The following is a 17990-nucleotide window of genomic DNA, read 5'->3' on the forward strand; positions in this document are numbered from 1 at the left end:
GAGAAAGAATTGGAAAGTCACAAAATAAAAAAACCTGCAAGTAGGATGACTGTGGCAAAAGAAAGCAAAGACAGTGCCAATACTATTATTAGCTGCCTTGGGTGCAATCCCAAAACATCTGGGGCACAACTTGAACAACATCTCCATTGACAAAATCACCACCAATCAGTTGCAAAAGGATACTTTGGGACAGAATATGTCCAATATCTTAAATGTTATTGAACAGCATCTTCCTATCCTGGGTCCTTGGCAAGGACCTGGTAGGTGGTCAAAAATTCCAGATCTGGTCTAAACAACTGGCTAACTCTGTAACCCACCATAACAGAATTAAAAATTGGAAAAAATTAGTAATTATTCTTTTTCTTCAGAATATACCAATAGTATTTCAGAAATATTTAAGACTATGTTTGTATGTGTGTGTACACAACATAGTTGTTTTTATTTATGGAGATTACTTGTAAAAGCCATGAAAATGAGATCAATAACTGTATTCTGAAACAACTGCAGCAAAGTGACAATGAAGTTAGGAAAAAAATACATTAATCAAGATTGCTATTAATAAATTTACCATTTTCTATGGGAATTCAGATTAAGAAAGTGCCATACATTTCAATCTCCCTTATGAAGAAAGCTAGACTCAAGTGCAGTAAATCTGTGGAATAATATTTTTAACTGACCCATAAAATCAGAGTTAACATTAGGCTTAATTAATAAGTTGAAAGTTTAGTTCTCCATCAAAAAGCTGAGTTTCATAAAAGAATACTTTTACAGAAATGTATCCATTTCTGAAGAAATCTACTGTCAGAAAAAGAAGACCAAAGTACCTTGTTCTTTGAGTCCAGTTTTTATTTTACTTTTTTGTCTCTCTCTCTCTCTGTATGTGTTTGTGTGTCCATTGAGTCAGCACTGATTCCTGGTGACTGCCTGGATTCGTCCCTAGTTTCTAGGCAAGATTTTGAAGGTGATTTGCCCTTGCTGGCTGTCTGGGGCCGAGAGGGGATGACTGGCCCAAGATCCCCCAGCTGGCTTCACTATCTAAGGCGAGGCTACAACTTAAGATCTCCAGGTTTCTAGCACGATATTTTAACCATTACACTAAATTGACTCTCAGTATTCTTTTACTTATGTTCTTAGTATTTATATTTTAATGTAATATTTTGTCTACTTGCAAATAGTTTTCTAAAAACATTTGGAAGGCACACCCATTCCTCTGCAACATCTGTTTGAAGAAGAGTCAGTTTCTTTGATAATCTCTAGAAGACGGCAGAGGGAAGGGAAAATAATTGAAAAACTTCTCTCGTTCTATTGACAGATATCTTGTATCAACAGGAGCATCTATTGGGTAATTCATTTGTCAGTATCAAATTTTATAATATGCTGCAATTGTGATACTAGTACTTTCCTCAACTATAGAGAGCTTAAAGGTGGTCACATGATATCACAACTTTTTTTTAGACTTGGAATAACTTTATTGTCACTTTGAATGTTCACTAATGGGCATACATTAAAATTAAATTTTGTTGCAGACAGCTCTCAAAGGGTCACCATCTACAATATACACTACAGAAACATGACAAAATAAATAAATACAAATACCTACATATATTTCTGCATTTTTCGCTCCATAAAACACACTCCCCCCCCCCCAAAGAAAAAGTGGGTGGAGATGTCTGTGCGTCTTTGGTGAATAGCAGCCAGCCACAGCGGTGGGGTCCTTGTACAGTACTGAACCTTTTCTGTCTTTGTCATTGCCTGCCTTTTCGCTCTCTTCTTTGCAGTGCAGGAGTCAATAGGCAGAGCTGGCACATCAGAGGACACCTATCAGCCTGAATTTTTTCATCTTGTTTTCCTCCTCTAAACCCAGGTGCATCTTATGGAGAGAAAAATACAGTATACGACACGGAGAAACAACAGTCTAGTTCAGATGTATACATGTACATGGCGAGAAAAACAAAACTTGGCAAGTTTTCCAGACGGATGGCATTGGGAACAAAGCTATTACAGAATCTATAGCAATATCAATAGCAGTTAGACTTATATACCGCTTCATAGGGCTTTCAGCCCTCTCTAAGCGGTTTACAGAGTCAGCATATTGCCCCCAACAACAATCCGGGTCCTCATTTCACCCACCTCGGAAGGATGGAAGGCTGAGTCAACCCTGAGCCGGTGAGATTTGAACCGCCAAACTGCAGATAACAGTCAGCTGAAGCGGCCTGCAGTACTGCACTCTAACCACTGCGCCACCTCGGCTCTTCTAATCTGGTAGTCCTGCTATAGATACTTCGAAACCTCCTCCCAGAGTGGAGCAACGGAAACAGACCGTGGGCGTGTGGGTCTGTGGGGTTCTCTAACAATACTTTGAGCTCTAAGCACAGAGCCCTTACAAGCAGGATCCTGAATAAGGGGAATCGGCTTCCTATAATCTTCTCTGCTCTTGTTACCAATCTCTGAGTGGACTTTCTCTCCGAGGCACTGCAGCCACCAGCTTATTAAACACTCAGTTTGAACAATCCCATCCTTGTCATTTAGGTTCATATAAAATTTAAATACGGAACATACACAAAATACATGTTTACATTTATTCAAGTGGCAGATGTGTTTTTTCCATCACTTACCCCTGTTCTCTGGACTTCCAAAAAGATTGCTCTTTGAAATGACTTCTCCCATATGGCCAGCTCACTCCCTTGCTCCACATTGAAGTAATGGCTCTTGCCATGTCCAACCACCACACTGAAACAATACGGCCGCTGGTCTTCAAGCTCGTAGTCTTGGTGAATACCCAAATATAAATTTGCTTGCAGCCAACAGTCATTATTGAGCCAGAGCTGAAAGATATATTTTTGAAGATATTTCATCTAAAGTAGAATGAGAATAATTTGATCCTGTAGAAATCAGTCACGGGTGTTTGAGTCTCAGCCTTTTTGCATCAGAATAATCCTGATATTTCACATTGTTAAATTGAGAAACCATAGTGGCTCTCTTGTTCCCCAGCCTCTTTAATTTTTTTTTCCAAAGCAGGAATTTTCAGTAATCAATCCGAGTCTCCCTATCTGTTTACCAATCACATGCTAAGATTCATAAATAACACGCATCAACATCAGAATGTCATATGTTGACTAGACCGAAGCACATCAGATTAACAAATAAATTTCTCCTGCTGTAACGTTTCATGCAGAGGAAGACGAAGGGCCCAGAAGAGAATCCCACCCTTCTAGGCCGTTCTCATTTCAACAGCAGGCAGGTTGAGACCCTTACGCACATGTCTCCAAATGATACATTTATAATCAATATATTTGGTTAGTGGGTTTTGACTCACTTTCATTTTCTGCACACAATACTGAAATTGTAGATTGGGAAAAGCATGGATTTAAATCTTCATTGGAAAATGAAACAATATATTAATCCTGATGCAACAATATATTCTTGATCCAGGAGATCTACTTTATTTATTTGAAGTGGAAAAGGGAATAACCTTTAGCCTAAGGGCCACATTAAATCTACACATGTCTGAAATACACCACTGAAGCCTTCCTTGCTGGAGCCTTTTCTGCTTAGCTTGAAAGTAGCAGTCGGAGCATAAGGAAAACTGAGTACCAGCCTCTTAAAAATAATTCTGAAGATCTTGTAGAAAATGGAGAAGTCTTGAGTATGTTTTTATAGCCTTGAAGTTTCTCCTTTCAGACTAGTACTATTTTTTTTAAAGCCGCACAGAAAGCAACCTTAAAATATTCCTGTGCAAAACAGCTTACAATTTCCACCATTTCTACGACTAAAAAGCAGTTGATTTTAATCTAAGCAAAGAGACTCTCGATGGAACCTCACTGTCCAATTGAAATGAATGGAGTCCGGATGGGATGGAAGGAATGCTAAGTAAGACGGAAAAAACTGCAGCCCGTTTCTCAAACGGGATGAATGCTACATGCTGCTAATTCAGAGGTGATAAATATTGCTTAATTAGAATGAACATCTAATTTATGATGCTAAAATGACAAATAGCAAGACAATTAATAACATGGAAAGTACTGTATATTAACACTCATATGTGTTTGCATTAACACTGTTGCTTGGAGTAAACAAAATCTTCATGCTGATTGATTTTAATAAAAAGTATCCTTTTTAAGAAACCACCCACATAAATCATGTAAATCAAGCAAGCCGAGGTCTTAATTAGTTGTAATTACTATTACAGATTACTTAGTTTAAACATGTTCATAATCAGGTAATACAGCAGAATTGCTGGGAAAATTTACTATTAATGAAAAACTATTAGTTAGTGGAATTACTTCCACTATTTATCCTTTTAACTGAAAAAGCCTAAAATATGAGATATCAATAAGAAAAAAAAACAGATTTAGTTCATCTCGGTATTAGTATATGCATATAAAAAGAGAGAACTGTTGTTCAGTGCTGATATATATTATGCCACTTCTAAATGAATAAATAAAAGCCAAGTGTTATGAATATTTATGCTCTTCACTTCCTATATGGAAAAGTTTTCAATTTATTAATTGCAAATATCATAAATGAAATTATATGTGAAAAATTAGAACTGAGAGTTCAGTACAATCTATGACCACCATGTCATAATTTTTCTAGAGAGTTTATGCCTCTCTTTAGGCTAATATTGTTCAATCCACATTTCACCAGCTCAGATTCAGATTCAGTCTCTGGCTTGGCACTGAGAAAAAGTAAGTAAGGTCCTTGCCAAGTTGGAGGAGAAATTGTTCATTTTCTACATCCCAGTCTTAACATTTTTTAAAATTAGATGCTGTTTATGTACTTGTAGAGGTGAAGTGATTTTGAAAATGAACTCACACTTGGAACTTTTCACTTGTTATGACAGGATTTTATCCAACTTGAAACACTAGGTTTGATTTCTAAAACAAATCAACTTCCAAATTATTTCAAGCTATATTTCCAGTATTTTCACTTCTTCAGTTTTAAAGTGCCCTGCTTTTGGAAACAGGACAGAAAAGAGACTCATTCCTACTTCCAGGCCCCGTTTCATGAAACATGTGCACGCTAAGTTAAGGCCTTAGGAATGGTGAAAAAGAGGGATTTATGAAACATTATAAATAGAAATGAAATAAATATTACAAGTTGACCAATCTTGATGACACTTAATGATAAAGATTGTCAGAATGATGCTTAACAATATATGATAATGAGCACCAAACCCCAGTAGCAGAAATAACTTTTACTATTCACTGGTTTTAAGACACTAGTAAAGTTATGATGCAGTAAAGAATCTATTAGTCTGGAAATGTTGCTAACAATGAATGTTTGCAGCATTCATCACCACTGACTGCATTGGGGCCACTCAAATTAATAAATTCAGCAAAATTTAGGTGGCCATAGGCCATAATTTCTCCCTCAAGATACTTAGTGACTAGAATATATTTGGAAAGATATATTTGCAGTGTTGTTGATTCTGCAGATGTACTGATCCCCTTATATATGTTTCTGAATTACATACTATATTATATTAAATATAAAGGATCAGAATACATTCTACTTTGTACATAGGAGGGCTTCAAATTATTATTTGGGGAGAGAGTCATGGGACAGGGAAAAGAACCATTAGCCATGATATATTCATATGAAGGTAATAATGATAAGACATGCCAATTTAATAAAGATAAACCATCAGTGGGTTTAGTAGAATAGGTGCCATTAGCTGGCTGAGTTAAAAACTAGTAATAACTGGATTCAAGACTAACAGGGATGTCAGCTAGACTAAGAAGTGAAAATAAAATCTCAGAAAAAAGCCATCCAAACAATTTTTGTACTGTTGCCTAGAAAGCTGTTTGAATGTGTCCATGAAGACACCAGGAGTCAACCAACACTTCAAGGACCCTTCACCTTTAGCAGTGAGCAGGAGAATTATGGGGAGGAGATTCTCAGAGGTTTAGTGCACTGCAAATTCATGACTGGTAGAGAAATGGGAAACCATACTATATATTGTTGAACCAATATATGCCAATGAGAAATTCTACAGCCAGAGAGCCTCTACAATTGCCTGCAAAGAGATGGGGGGGGGGGTAGTTGGAGATATTCAGGGTCCCCCAGGAATTCAATCAAACGTTGGTCTGTGGAGGACACATCAGCTTCTCACTCAGAACAAAAAACCGCTTAAAAGAGTAAATGGAACCTTTGAATTTGTAATGGAGAAACCTGAATCTTTCTTGAAAACCACATTTACCCCAACTTAATTGATTTGCTCTAAGTTTCCTTTATTATCATTTATACTGAAATGTTAACAGAACAGAGGCTAGAGTTGCACACTGACGCTTTTGTACTTCAGGTAATGTATTCATGAAGACTGACATTCAGTATTCATTTATTAAAATGTCAGAAACACAAAGTACTGAATCCTGAGCAATTTATTTCCATCTTTTTCTTCACTCACCAAAATAACATTCAGTGTTAGAATTTGCTTTTACTGGGTTGTTATTAAAATTAACTTTGCCAAAACAAGTAAGCCAGTCATAAGTAAGTAAGTCAGGAAGCATGAAACAATATGGAAAATTATGTATGTTTTTCAAAGAGGTCAACTCATCTAACGGCCTCTGAAGCATTCATGAGGAAGCAGCTCAGAAGAGGAATTGTTAATACACCCAGGTATAAAGTTTAATTTTCATTCATCCCTTTATAAATTTAAAATCTAAAAGGTCAGCAAACAGTTACAAAATGTTTGTATTTTTTTAAGTTTCCAGGAGGTTTTCATCAGGCTGTTAAAGAAATCCAGAAAAAAGAACAGAATGGAGGAGCAGATGTATTTGTCAGCCTCTGCTTTGCTGCTGCTTCGGCTGCCATTGAAACGGGGAGGGGGGGGCATGGTATTTGGGAGGGGGCTGATTGTTGTGCTGGAGGAAGATTCTGGAGTTTCTGCTGCCTGTCTTACTGCGCATGCGGAGGAGGTTTCCCGCCAAGGCCAACGACATCGACATTCCGTCTGGGTGATGCCTTTCGAAGTTATCTCGCACCTGACACTTGGGAGAATTATGATTGGACTGTGACTGGGATGCCAAGGGGAGGGGAATGTGTTATTCTATATATCATTTGCTTTCGCGCCTAAATAATCAGACTTCGCTTTGCTACGCTTCTGATCATTTATAACTAATAAAAGTACACTTGATTTCTATCAATGGAGTCTCATGGTTTTCTTTCCTGATTATCCAATGAAGAGGTGCTGACAGTATTGTTGATATTAACTGTTTTACACCCTTAGATAATTTATTTTAAAAGTCTGTCATGCAAGCTAGGTGATATTAGTTGTAATATTATTAAGTTACATCCATCCAAAGAAGGACAAAATAATTATTGATTTTCCTCCTTTTTTTCTGGAGTTTTCAAAACAATGCTTGATGAAAAGCGTTTGCAATTATTGCATAAATTTGTTGCCGCAGTGTGGATTTTGTAATATTTTAATGCTGTTCAAAACACTTTATTTGAAATGTTCCAGTTCAAAATGCCATGTTCCAATTGTAAAAGCTGTTGTGGCTTTATCATAAGAATCCTGATATTCTTATGAACTTTCCAGGAAAGTTTGAGCTTTTTAAAAAAGTGTTTTGAGCTTAAAATTCTATTTTCATTAGTTTTCACTTTTAGTGAGATCAGAAATAGCAGTTTTGAAATCAAATTGGAGAATTATGCATTTAAAGCATTTCAGACTTGAAACATTTTACACATTCCTAATTTCCCCCCATTCCTTATCAGCCTGGCGTTTTCACATATCTCTTTATGAAGTTAATTTAAGTATTGTGGCAAAAAGATTCCTACTCTAGGTTTGTTTTTAATGGTAACACATTATATATATATGCATAATTTCAACAAAATAAGAATCTAAATTAAAATAAAAAGCAGATATGACCATGGAACATAAAATCCAAAGCAATCCATAGACCATGCAATGGTTAAATCAGCAATATAGCAATAGCAATAGCAGTTAGACTTATATACCGCTTCATAGGGCTTCCAGCCCTCTTTAAACGGTTTACAGAGTCATCATATCGCCCCCAACAACAATCCGGGTCCTCATTTTACCCACCTCGGAAGGATGGAAGGCTGAGTCAACCCTGAGCCGGTGAGATTTGAACAGCTGAACTGCAAAACTGCAGTCAGCTGAAGTAGCCTGCAGTGCTGCATTTAACCACTGCGCCACCTCGGCTCTTCCATAACTCATATTATCACATGAGTTACCAATGAGGCAATTCAGAAAATTTCTGTCTTTTTTACTGGTAAATTTATCCTGTTTATTCTGATTAGCAACTATTGTCCCTTCTTCAGTCTACATGAGACCATTTTCCCTGGAAATATCATCAACAGTGAGAAATTTTGCATGAAACATTTTTCTAGGAGAGAGCTGAGGACGAAAGCACCAGATGAAAGCAATAGGAAAGGGCAATGTCACTTTTGCATTATACAAAACCATAATAATTCACTGTTGCTATTGGCTAAATTTATTCTGACTAGGTCTGATTCAGTAAATAATTAACATAATCTTTTATATAGAATATTTTGTTATTCATAACTTACCTACCTTGTGAATTTTAAATAGAACCTCACAGAGGTTATAGGTTTTTTCAGCTCGTATCCAGTCTAATGTGCTTACCTGTACAGCCAAAAGAAAATGTTATTACAGTTTCATACTTTTTTTGCTGAACAAAAATTATCCTGCTATTATTTAGTTTTTCATTTCTTTGAAAAATTGTTAAACTTTACATTTAGCTGAAGGTTGTGCACTTCTTTCAAAGTGATCAACATGAAGTTAGAAACTAGTCTTTTGAAAGTTTTAATAGTTTTTTTTCTTTTTAAATGACAAATAATGGAGATTTTGGCACTTAGCTAGAAATTCAAATTCTTCATGTTTTGTTTTTTAATGACTATTTTTGCATCAATATATACTGAGCACTATATGTACAATCTCAACGATCCGTTTGTGCACTCACTGATACTGTATTATATCTCTGTGTAATTATTCTTTTTCTACTTTCACTTGTTTGTTCACTTTTTCATTCCTTCTTTTTTTAAAAAAAAATATTAATCTATAAATTAAAAACAAAACAACCCTTCCACATGTACTGTACTTTTTTTGTTTTAAAAAGAATCAGGGAATCTGTGGCTATATAATCCCATACATATTATTTAATCTTGGGGTAATATTAATGGTATTCCATCATAATATGGGAAGGACACAAATATAGAGATAAAGTGGAAAATCTGGGCCTTATGTATTATTTACGCATATATCCCATTTTTTTTTGTAAAACTGTTTGAGTTGCCAAGAAAACTTTCAAGTATAAGATCCTAAACTGAACTAGCTGCGTTTGCTTTAACACTGGGATAGCAATATGGTTCCACAGATTATTTTCTGGAAAAACAGCAACAGAGAGGGAAAGATTCAGCATATGCTACGTAACTAACAGAAAATAGAGAAATATATTTCAGGATACTCTCCATATGCCCATAGTATATTAAACATTTTGAGCAATCAAGGCATTGATAAAGTAGCTGCCTTCTTTAATTCTTATAGACATTTCTAGCACTGCCTCAATCTTGTGTCATAGTTTTATACTAGTTTCATTCCATAAGCCCTGTATTTTTGTTGAATATGTGCTGTGTTTCTGATAATACCATATTTATTCAGATTTCAATTTCTTTCATCGTGGTTACAACAGCCAAAAGATAATTAGTTTCGTTGCTCCAGTGCTGTTATTATTAGAGGTTTTTTTTAATGTAGAATGAGCCACTATCAAATAACTGAAGCCAAAATGATTTCTATAATCTAATTTGGGGGAAAGTCATGGAAGGCCTTCAATTCAGGGGCATCTGGCGGGGGAGGGGTTGAGGGTGGGTCACACTGGGTTTGCATTATTGCAACCTAAGCCTTTCATACATGTATTCCAATGCTGCACGTATGACCCTAAAGAGTTGGGCTGCAGTTCAGATTTTGCCATCCCGATGAAAGCAGGAAGAGTCCTTGTATGTCATTCCTTCAAGTTGATCCGTTTTTGCTGCATTGAATTATAGATTGGTAGAAAATGTTTTTCACTCTCAGTTTTGGGTAACTTATATTAATTTTCTTTTTTATATCTAGGCAATAAAGATTTAAAGAATATGCCACCTAGTACATTTAGGATCATTTTTATTTGCATACTCATTTAAAGATGATCAAGGCTAAAACATATTCTAAGTATTATAAAAACAGGACTACAAAATATGAATGACAATGAAATTTGTATTAGTTATTATGGTCAACATTCACACCGTTGATAAGATCTCAAGTGAGAAAACATTCATAATACAGTGGAGAACAAAAAGTAAAATTGACAGTGTATGCAATTTTTTGCCCCCTGAAGTCTGTCAATCTCTTCCAAGCTACAGAATTCTATACAAGGCACTATGCAATAATGTTTGTGGGTTTGCCTTTGTCTCTCTCTGTGTGTGTATGTGTGTGTGTCTGTGTATTTCTAGTCAACAAGAAACTAGGAAAATGTAAGCCTCCAAATCTGGAACACTAGAGAATAAGCTCTTCTGAATACAATGGGATAAATAAAGCAATAAATCTCCATTTCTGATTTCAGAATTATAGTTTATGTGTCCAAATGCAAATACTTTCAGTGTTTCTTTTTTAATTTTTTTAAAATGATTCTTTTATAATTTTTTCTTTAACTTTCGTAAGTGCTTAGTGAACTGTGTATTGCAGTGGTCCCCAAACCTTTTCAGTCCACCGCCCCCTTGGTGCTACAAACTGATCCTCAGTGCCCCCCCACCCAATGGTGGAATTCAATTTCTTTTACTACCGGTTCTGTGGGCGTGGCTTGGTGGGGTCATGTGACTGGGTGGTTTGCACGACAGAAGGAAGATAGTAACAGTAAAATTCAAAACTGTAACAATTTATTCAAAATCCAATTTAAAAACCTTTTTAGTTAATGTTAATTCAACAAAATTGTTGAACATGATCCAGTGATACCAGGTTTTCTGATAGTCTGATAGTCATTAATCAAGAACCTTAGTAAGTAGTAAATTAGTAAACTCAGTAAAATTTAGTAACTACTTCACTGTTCAGTAAACTCTGCGTAATACAGTACATGCCTGATCATTCACACACACACACACGGCTGCCTTTTGTTTCTCCAAAATAACAGGGTGGGGGGGGGGTAGAGAAGGAAGAAGAACTTTGTTCTGAGGTATCTGCCATTTCAGAAATGCTCATTCGACTGCCCCACGTGATCAGGCTTTCCGTATTCCTCAATATATGGGTGCCCAGCAGCTGGTCAAAACCCTCGTCTAGTAGTACTTATGGAGCTGTAGATGATACTAGGGCAAAATACAAGCCTTGCAGCTCATTTATACTCACACAACATAAGAGTGATGCCATTATCCAGGTTTATCTGTGACAAAGGTCTCACTGTGCATAAATATCAAGATAGGAAGGGCACTTTATTAAAAAAAAAAAACCTGCAGTTTTGACTCCATTTGAGAGTAATTTTTATTTACTTTTTTTAAAAACAGTATATGTTGGAGATGCTTATCCCTCTTCCACAATCTCCCCTATTTTTCAACCTTCAATGAGATTACTTTGCAACTCAAACTTTGAGAAACCACCCCAAGTGCCCTTCCTCCCGCTCCTCGCTTTTTAAGGCCACCTCTACGAATGGAGCGAGGGGGCAGAGGAGGGCTAGCCTCTCTCTCTTCCCCTCCGCCACATGTTTACCCATGTTGCATTTCTAAGGTGGGAGAGGTAGAGGCAGGTGAGAGTGGCGCATCCGTATGGAGCGGGTGCAAGAGGGATTGGGGGTGTGTGGCTCCATTGCACAGGTACAATCCCCCCGGAGGCGGCTCACAGTGCAGCTCCAGAAAGGGAGTCGGAAGTAAAGCCATTTATAAAAGCGAGAGAGAGGCAGGCAGGCGAGCGCTCTTGTGCAGTGACATCGGACTCGCTGAGTAATGCAGCGCCAATTCCCAATCCCTGAAATGCAGATCCAAGGACAGCCTCGTTCAGTCCCGCATCTCTTCTCCATGCACAGCACACGCAGAGTCATATCAGAGGAGAAATGCAGGTAAAAGGCTCTTCTCTTCTTTCTCTGCCCCCCCTTTACCCCCCCTAGTCTGGCATGCTTGTATGCCTCCTGAGCGAGCGGGCGAGCAAAAAATCCTTCCTGTCTTTGGGATGTTAGACTGAATTTCACCCCTGCCGGAAGTGCTCAGCTGACTGGCGGCCAACAGAGCCCCAGGCAGAATTGTGCCCTGTGAGGGGGTCACCTCCAGCACTCCTCTGCCACCCCCCTTGCCTCTTATCGCCTCCCTAAGTCATCCCACTGACCCAGGGAGCGGTACCGCCCACTTTGGGAACCACTGGTGTATTGTCTGGGTCAATATACTTTATACACAATACTAATGATAATAATAGACAGAATCATAATCTTTCAACTTTGTGTATACATTGTAGCTATGATATATTCTATTATATATCAGTATACATAATATTATTTCCAAATTTCTACTTTCTATCTTTTTTCTAACTATTAATAAAATAGCCAAGAAGTATTATATATCAATCCATCATCTCTTGCCCTTTTTAGAATTTCAACTCTTATTGACTTTTTGGTAAATCTTTCATGTTTCTTCCTTGGGATCTTGTATCTCCCTTACATCATGTTTATTTAAACTAAATATTTCATCAGCCTCAACCCCTATCTCTTGCTGTTGGATCTCTAGAATACCTATCCATAGTTTTTTTCACCACTTTTGGGAGATCTTTCTCTTTATTCTCTTTTATATTTTGAGCTCTTAAGAGTAATCTGTCTGTTCTGTTTTAAGAATTATTACTATCTCTTCCATATCTTTATCAGCTTGTATCATTTTTTATTTATCTCCTCTATTATTTCCTCAGCTCCTTCTTATTTCTCCTATTTTTTCTGAGTTTTTTGTTCATCTTTTATTATCATATGCTGGGGGTTTTCTAGTCTCACATCTGTATCCTGCCTCAGTTCCACCATCTCTCCATGATTCCTCGTCTTTTCTTCCTGAATGCATTAAAAGATCAATAATATTTCTTTATGGGCCTCTGGTTGACGTCACGGCGGGAACGGCTGGAAAATAGCAGCAGTCCGGCTATTTGCAGCTGACAACTGCTTGCCGGGAAACAGCCATTTCGGTTGTTAAAAATTATGTATATGTAATTGTATTATTACTGTTAGCACTGTGTAAAAAATGTATTGACCCAGTCATTACACAAAATACGTTGGTTGTTAAAGGAAAACTGCTAATAAAACATATACAAAAAAAAACACTTTATGAACTGTATTTGCTCTCCCGTTGAAATATTTTGTAATAATTTAATACGCTTAAAGTTACTCGATATTTCATCAAGATTTCAATATTCCAATTGCCCAGAAACACCAATATTAGTAAAATTTACTCAGTCCTGAGATTTTTCCTCAAAATCCCCAAAATTTATAGTGCTTAAAAATTTCCAATTAGCACCCTTAAAATTATCCAAATTTTTAAATCTTATTTAATTTTTCTTCTTTCACCCCATAGAATGTTCTATCAAACAGTATTAATAATCCAGATTGGTCCACCAGATTTCCCCAAATCTCTTTAATCGTCAGAATCAAGTGTTCAGTTTCAAGGATGTTTCTTATTAATTATACCTTGCCTTAAAAGGCTTTTTGGCTGCTTGGAAGTATTTAATGAGCCTTTTGAAGATTTTTAAGTAAGCGTTTCTGACATATAACACTGGTAGAGCTCTAGGAAAATGAATAATTTCCTCATATCATCTCTGCAAAATAATTTACAAATTATTATATTATACAATTTTTAAGATATTCTTAATATCCTTATTTCAAGGGGCTTGAACGCCGTATTCTTTACCTTGTTAATGTATTATTTGCAAACCAGTGAGACTTGACTATAAAACAAACCTCCCAGAGTTTTTCCATTACTATCAAATTTAAAATCTTCTAAAAGTAAACATAATTAAAATGAATTAGAAGTGGGAAATGCCTGGTAATAGCTTATTGAGAACATTCTCAATTCGCTGTTTTATTTAACACGACAGAGTCTAGAGGTCAATAGTATGGAAGACTTTTACTGGCAACAAGACAAAAGCATAAAACTTAATTTTCAAACCCTAATTAGCCTCTTGAGCAATCATGGTTGCAAAATAATTGCAAAGACTATATCTACTTAATTCTTGAAAAGTTGTTTAATCCTATAGGGCCCTGTTCAGTCCCATTTATAAGAAATACCATAATTTTAACTTCTTACAAAAGAACAGAACAGAAACTTATATTACTAAACCTGTGAGCTTTTATAATTAATATACAAGTGACATTCCATTTTAGTAGGTTGATTGATGGGTGAACAATTCAAAACATAAGCAAGGTTACATTAAAGCTGTAGAAGAAAGCACTATCTGAAATTAGCAATAATATTTTTTCAAAGCTGATATAAATATATAAATTGATTTTTAAAGGCAGCTCATTAGAATTGTTAAACCTGCAACCAGAGGAATTAATTTAATTTCCCCACTGGTTTTGAGAAAAAGTCAAAGGAGGAAACATTAGGTTGCTGTTTATCATCAGCCAACTTCATTGCTTAAACACCTTTTGCCAATTTAGTCTGAGCAAATTACAGATTTACAACTTTACGCATCTGAATTTTTAATTACATTTGCATCACAGTCAGAACATGAATCAAGTGTAAAGAAAATAATGTGAAAATTGCATTCCTAAAAGACTTTGAATGCTATCCTGCCACCCACTTACGCAGAGGCACTCTTGAGTTCCAATGGTTTCATTTACAGATAAGCTTATGCCAAACTGAAAGCTTAACGTTAACATTTTATTGGATTCACGCGGGACGTAGTTCTGAATAAACATACGAGAGTTTAGAGTCAAATTGTAAACGTTGCTAGTCAGGGAGTTTAATAAAGGTGCTTATTTTGGTTACTTATATTGTTTAATTCTGAACTGAAAGGTAATTTTGCACATGGCATGAATTAGTTGCAAATGGTTGTTACAATAGTTTTTTGTTGCGAGTGAACTGATGTGCCTCGGCAACAATCAAATCACCAAACATACTGTGATGATTCATCTCCTAATTTATAAATTGGAATAATTAAAGAAATACTCAATAGGAAGGGTAGGTGGAAATATCACCCACAGCAGGGACGTCAAGGCACATGGGGGGGTGTGTGTTTAGATCTGGCCAATGGGGCCCCCTGGAAAAGAGTCAAGGACTGGCCCGTGGGTCTCTCTGCCAGGGAAAACAGAGCTTGGGGGCCGCGCATCTTTACCGGCAGAGGGCTGGAGGAGGCCATTGCAGCCAAAAACAGGGCCAGGGGAGCCTTGTGCGGGCCCACCAACTCCGTTTTCCCTGGCAGAGGGCTAGCAAACCAAACCAAAAGGCCAAATGTTTCCCCTTTAGCATTTGAGCATGCAAGAAGGGGCAGGAAAAGAGAAAGGGACAAAGACAAAGAAAAAGAAGGAAAGAGAGGAAGGAAGAAGAAAGGAGAATGAGGAGGGAAGGAAAAAGAAGAAAAGGAAGGAAGATGATAATGAAAGCGAGGGAGGGGCTGAGGGAAGTCGGCACTTGGCCACCACAGGTGCCCTTGACACAAATGACATTTATCTGGCCACGTCCACCCCGGCCACCTGCGGCCCTCAATGGAATTGAGTTTGACATCCCCGACCTACAGCAACAGCTGAAGTTTATATCACCATTGCGCAGATGAGAGGGAAGCTTCCTTCCTAGTTCGACCCTTCTCAGCAGTAGCCCCGACCCTTTGGAACGAGCTCCCCGTGGAGATTCGTACCCTCTCCACCGTCCAAGCCTTCCGCATAGCCTTGAAGAACTGGCTCGCCCGTCAGGCCTGGGGATAAGAATCGCTACCCCGCCCGAATGATGTATGCATGTTGTTTACTATTTTACTATATGTTGTTGTCTCAATGTTGTATTCCCCCCTCCCTGGTTTTCTGTGAGCCGCCCTGAGTCCCCTCAGGGAAAAGGGCGGCCTACAAATGCAAATAAAACCTCAAAACCTCAAAAAAACCTTGGATTCTGGCTTCCAAGTTAGATCTGGGCCTGGAGTAGCCGAGGTACCATCCACAGCTGCCTACTCTAATTCATTTCTAGCTGTTTCCCTCTTTGTGTGTGTGTGTGTGTGTCGGGGGGGGGGGTTTCCTTCATAGGAATAAAATTCACAAGAGAAGAAGACAAGAACCCGCAGCTCCCTGATATCGTCATCAGCAGAGGAAAACAAGGGCAGGTAACAAACCCAAATATATTGAAAAATAACCCATGGTAACCAAGAGCTTCACTACCAAAGCAAGACAAGGGGAGCCGCATAAGAACATTGTTCAGTCAAACCGCAGCGCCCCAAAGTCGCCTTTTCCAATGCAATCGATACTGATGGAACTTTATTAGCACACAACCTTTCGTAACGCAGCCATCAAAACCTATTAAAATGATAACTTTCCTATATATCAAAAACTTCTTTGAAACAACCAATGGACTATTAAAATGCTTTTGCACTGGACACTGTTGCAGACGAACCAATGAAACCCCCCAAAAGAAAACCACCCTTGGAAAGAACCAGAAAAGGACCACTTTTGTGGTCCTCTATCGTGAACAGTACAAGGACTGCAACAGCCAGGACACAGGAGAAGCCAATGGAAGACTGGCCAGCAAGCAAATCGTTTCCTAAATAATAGGGTAACAACACATTCATATATTTTAAATACATTCATATATACATTCATATATACTGTATTTTAAAACAAAATATTATTAAATGTTCTAAAACTTATACATTATAAACATTAACATGTAGGTCTCAAGCATTTTAAGCTATGACTTCATTCTTTAAACCAGTCAACTAAATAGAAGAACAACTTGCTCCAAATCAAATTCTTACGACATTCGGGATTATGTAATTGGCATGTTGGGCAGATTCCCTTTTCCCTTGAACTCGGCTGCCCTAACTGCAAAGAAATCAACCCATTGTGCCACAAACAAGTTGTGTTTCCTTTAAGAGGAAATTAAATTTATTTTAAACATTTCAATTCCTCACATCATCAAGGAACAAAAATAATTAACCATCCCTATATTTAGCTTACAACCAGGATTCTGGTGGCTGATGCAGCCGATGTTTTATCTCACCTGGTCTGCAAATTCAGACCTCTATCTTGCAATGGGATGAGTGGGAATCTGCCTCTTTACACATTTGCTCAAATCAGACATGAGTCAAAAGATGATATGATCTTTATTGAAAGGACAAATACTTTTCTTCTTGAAATTGGGATTTAATTCTTGGGAGGCCCTTGGTGCTCTCTGAGCTTCGATGTTATCTTGCAGATGTTTCAATACCCAAGTATCCACTACCCACCATCATCAGTGCTAGAAGGGAGTGGGGTTTTCTTTATCTTTGTACACAAGTGGTGTGTACATGAATTGTCTGCAAGAAAATAACCAAGCTCAGAGAGCACCGAGGCCCCCACGGTTCAATCCTGAGCTGCAAATAGTCCCTTCTATTGCATTTAATTCTAGCTAGCCATTTCATTGCTTTCATAACCACCATAACTTCTATGTACACCTGTCCTTTAGCATCTAATATACTTCGACTGAAACTATATATTAACAATAGGTTCAGTGAAAGCCCTGCACCTTAGAGCCATCTGGCAGGGTCCGTTTGGAGAAAATTATGCAGCTAGGACTTGTCAAGGTTTTTTTAAACCATCTGCTCTTGTAAGCAAATAGGAGAAAACGTATCTCCAATTATTTGAGTTAACCTGACCCAGTAATGAAACCGAATAAAAGAGTGGGCCTCTAATGGGCACCTCAATGGGCAATCTGAGTTCAGCTCGGATGGTCTGTGCTGAGGAAACTCTTGATGTTCCTATGATCTAATATATGAAATGACTTTGGACTGTTTCAATTCCCTTCATTGTAGCAAAACTCCACATTTGACACTGAAGGTC

The 17990-nt window shown here is 37.5% G+C and overlaps 1 protein-coding gene across 2 annotated transcripts in view; it reads right to left on the reverse strand.

The window, feature by feature from the left end:
* Window positions 1–17990, reverse strand: part of SNTG2 (syntrophin gamma 2) — a 229866-nt gene that overhangs the window by 21231 nt on the left and 190645 nt on the right. For both annotated transcript variants that reach the window (XM_087702793.1, XM_087702792.1), the window contains exons 13-14: window positions 8543–8614; window positions 2616–2825 (exon numbers count right to left, since the gene is read on the reverse strand). In XM_087702793.1, coding sequence (XP_087558919.1) covers window positions 2616–2825; window positions 8543–8614 — 282 coding nt within the window. The remainder of the gene's footprint in view (window positions 1–2615; window positions 2826–8542; window positions 8615–17990) is intronic.

Source organism: Thamnophis sirtalis, unplaced genomic scaffold (genome assembly GCF_051295495.1).
Source record: "Thamnophis sirtalis isolate CommonGarterSnake01/CBP01778 unplaced genomic scaffold, rThaSir2_p1.2 scaffold_16, whole genome shotgun sequence".
Lineage (NCBI taxonomy): Eukaryota > Metazoa > Chordata > Lepidosauria > Squamata > Natricidae > Thamnophis > Thamnophis sirtalis.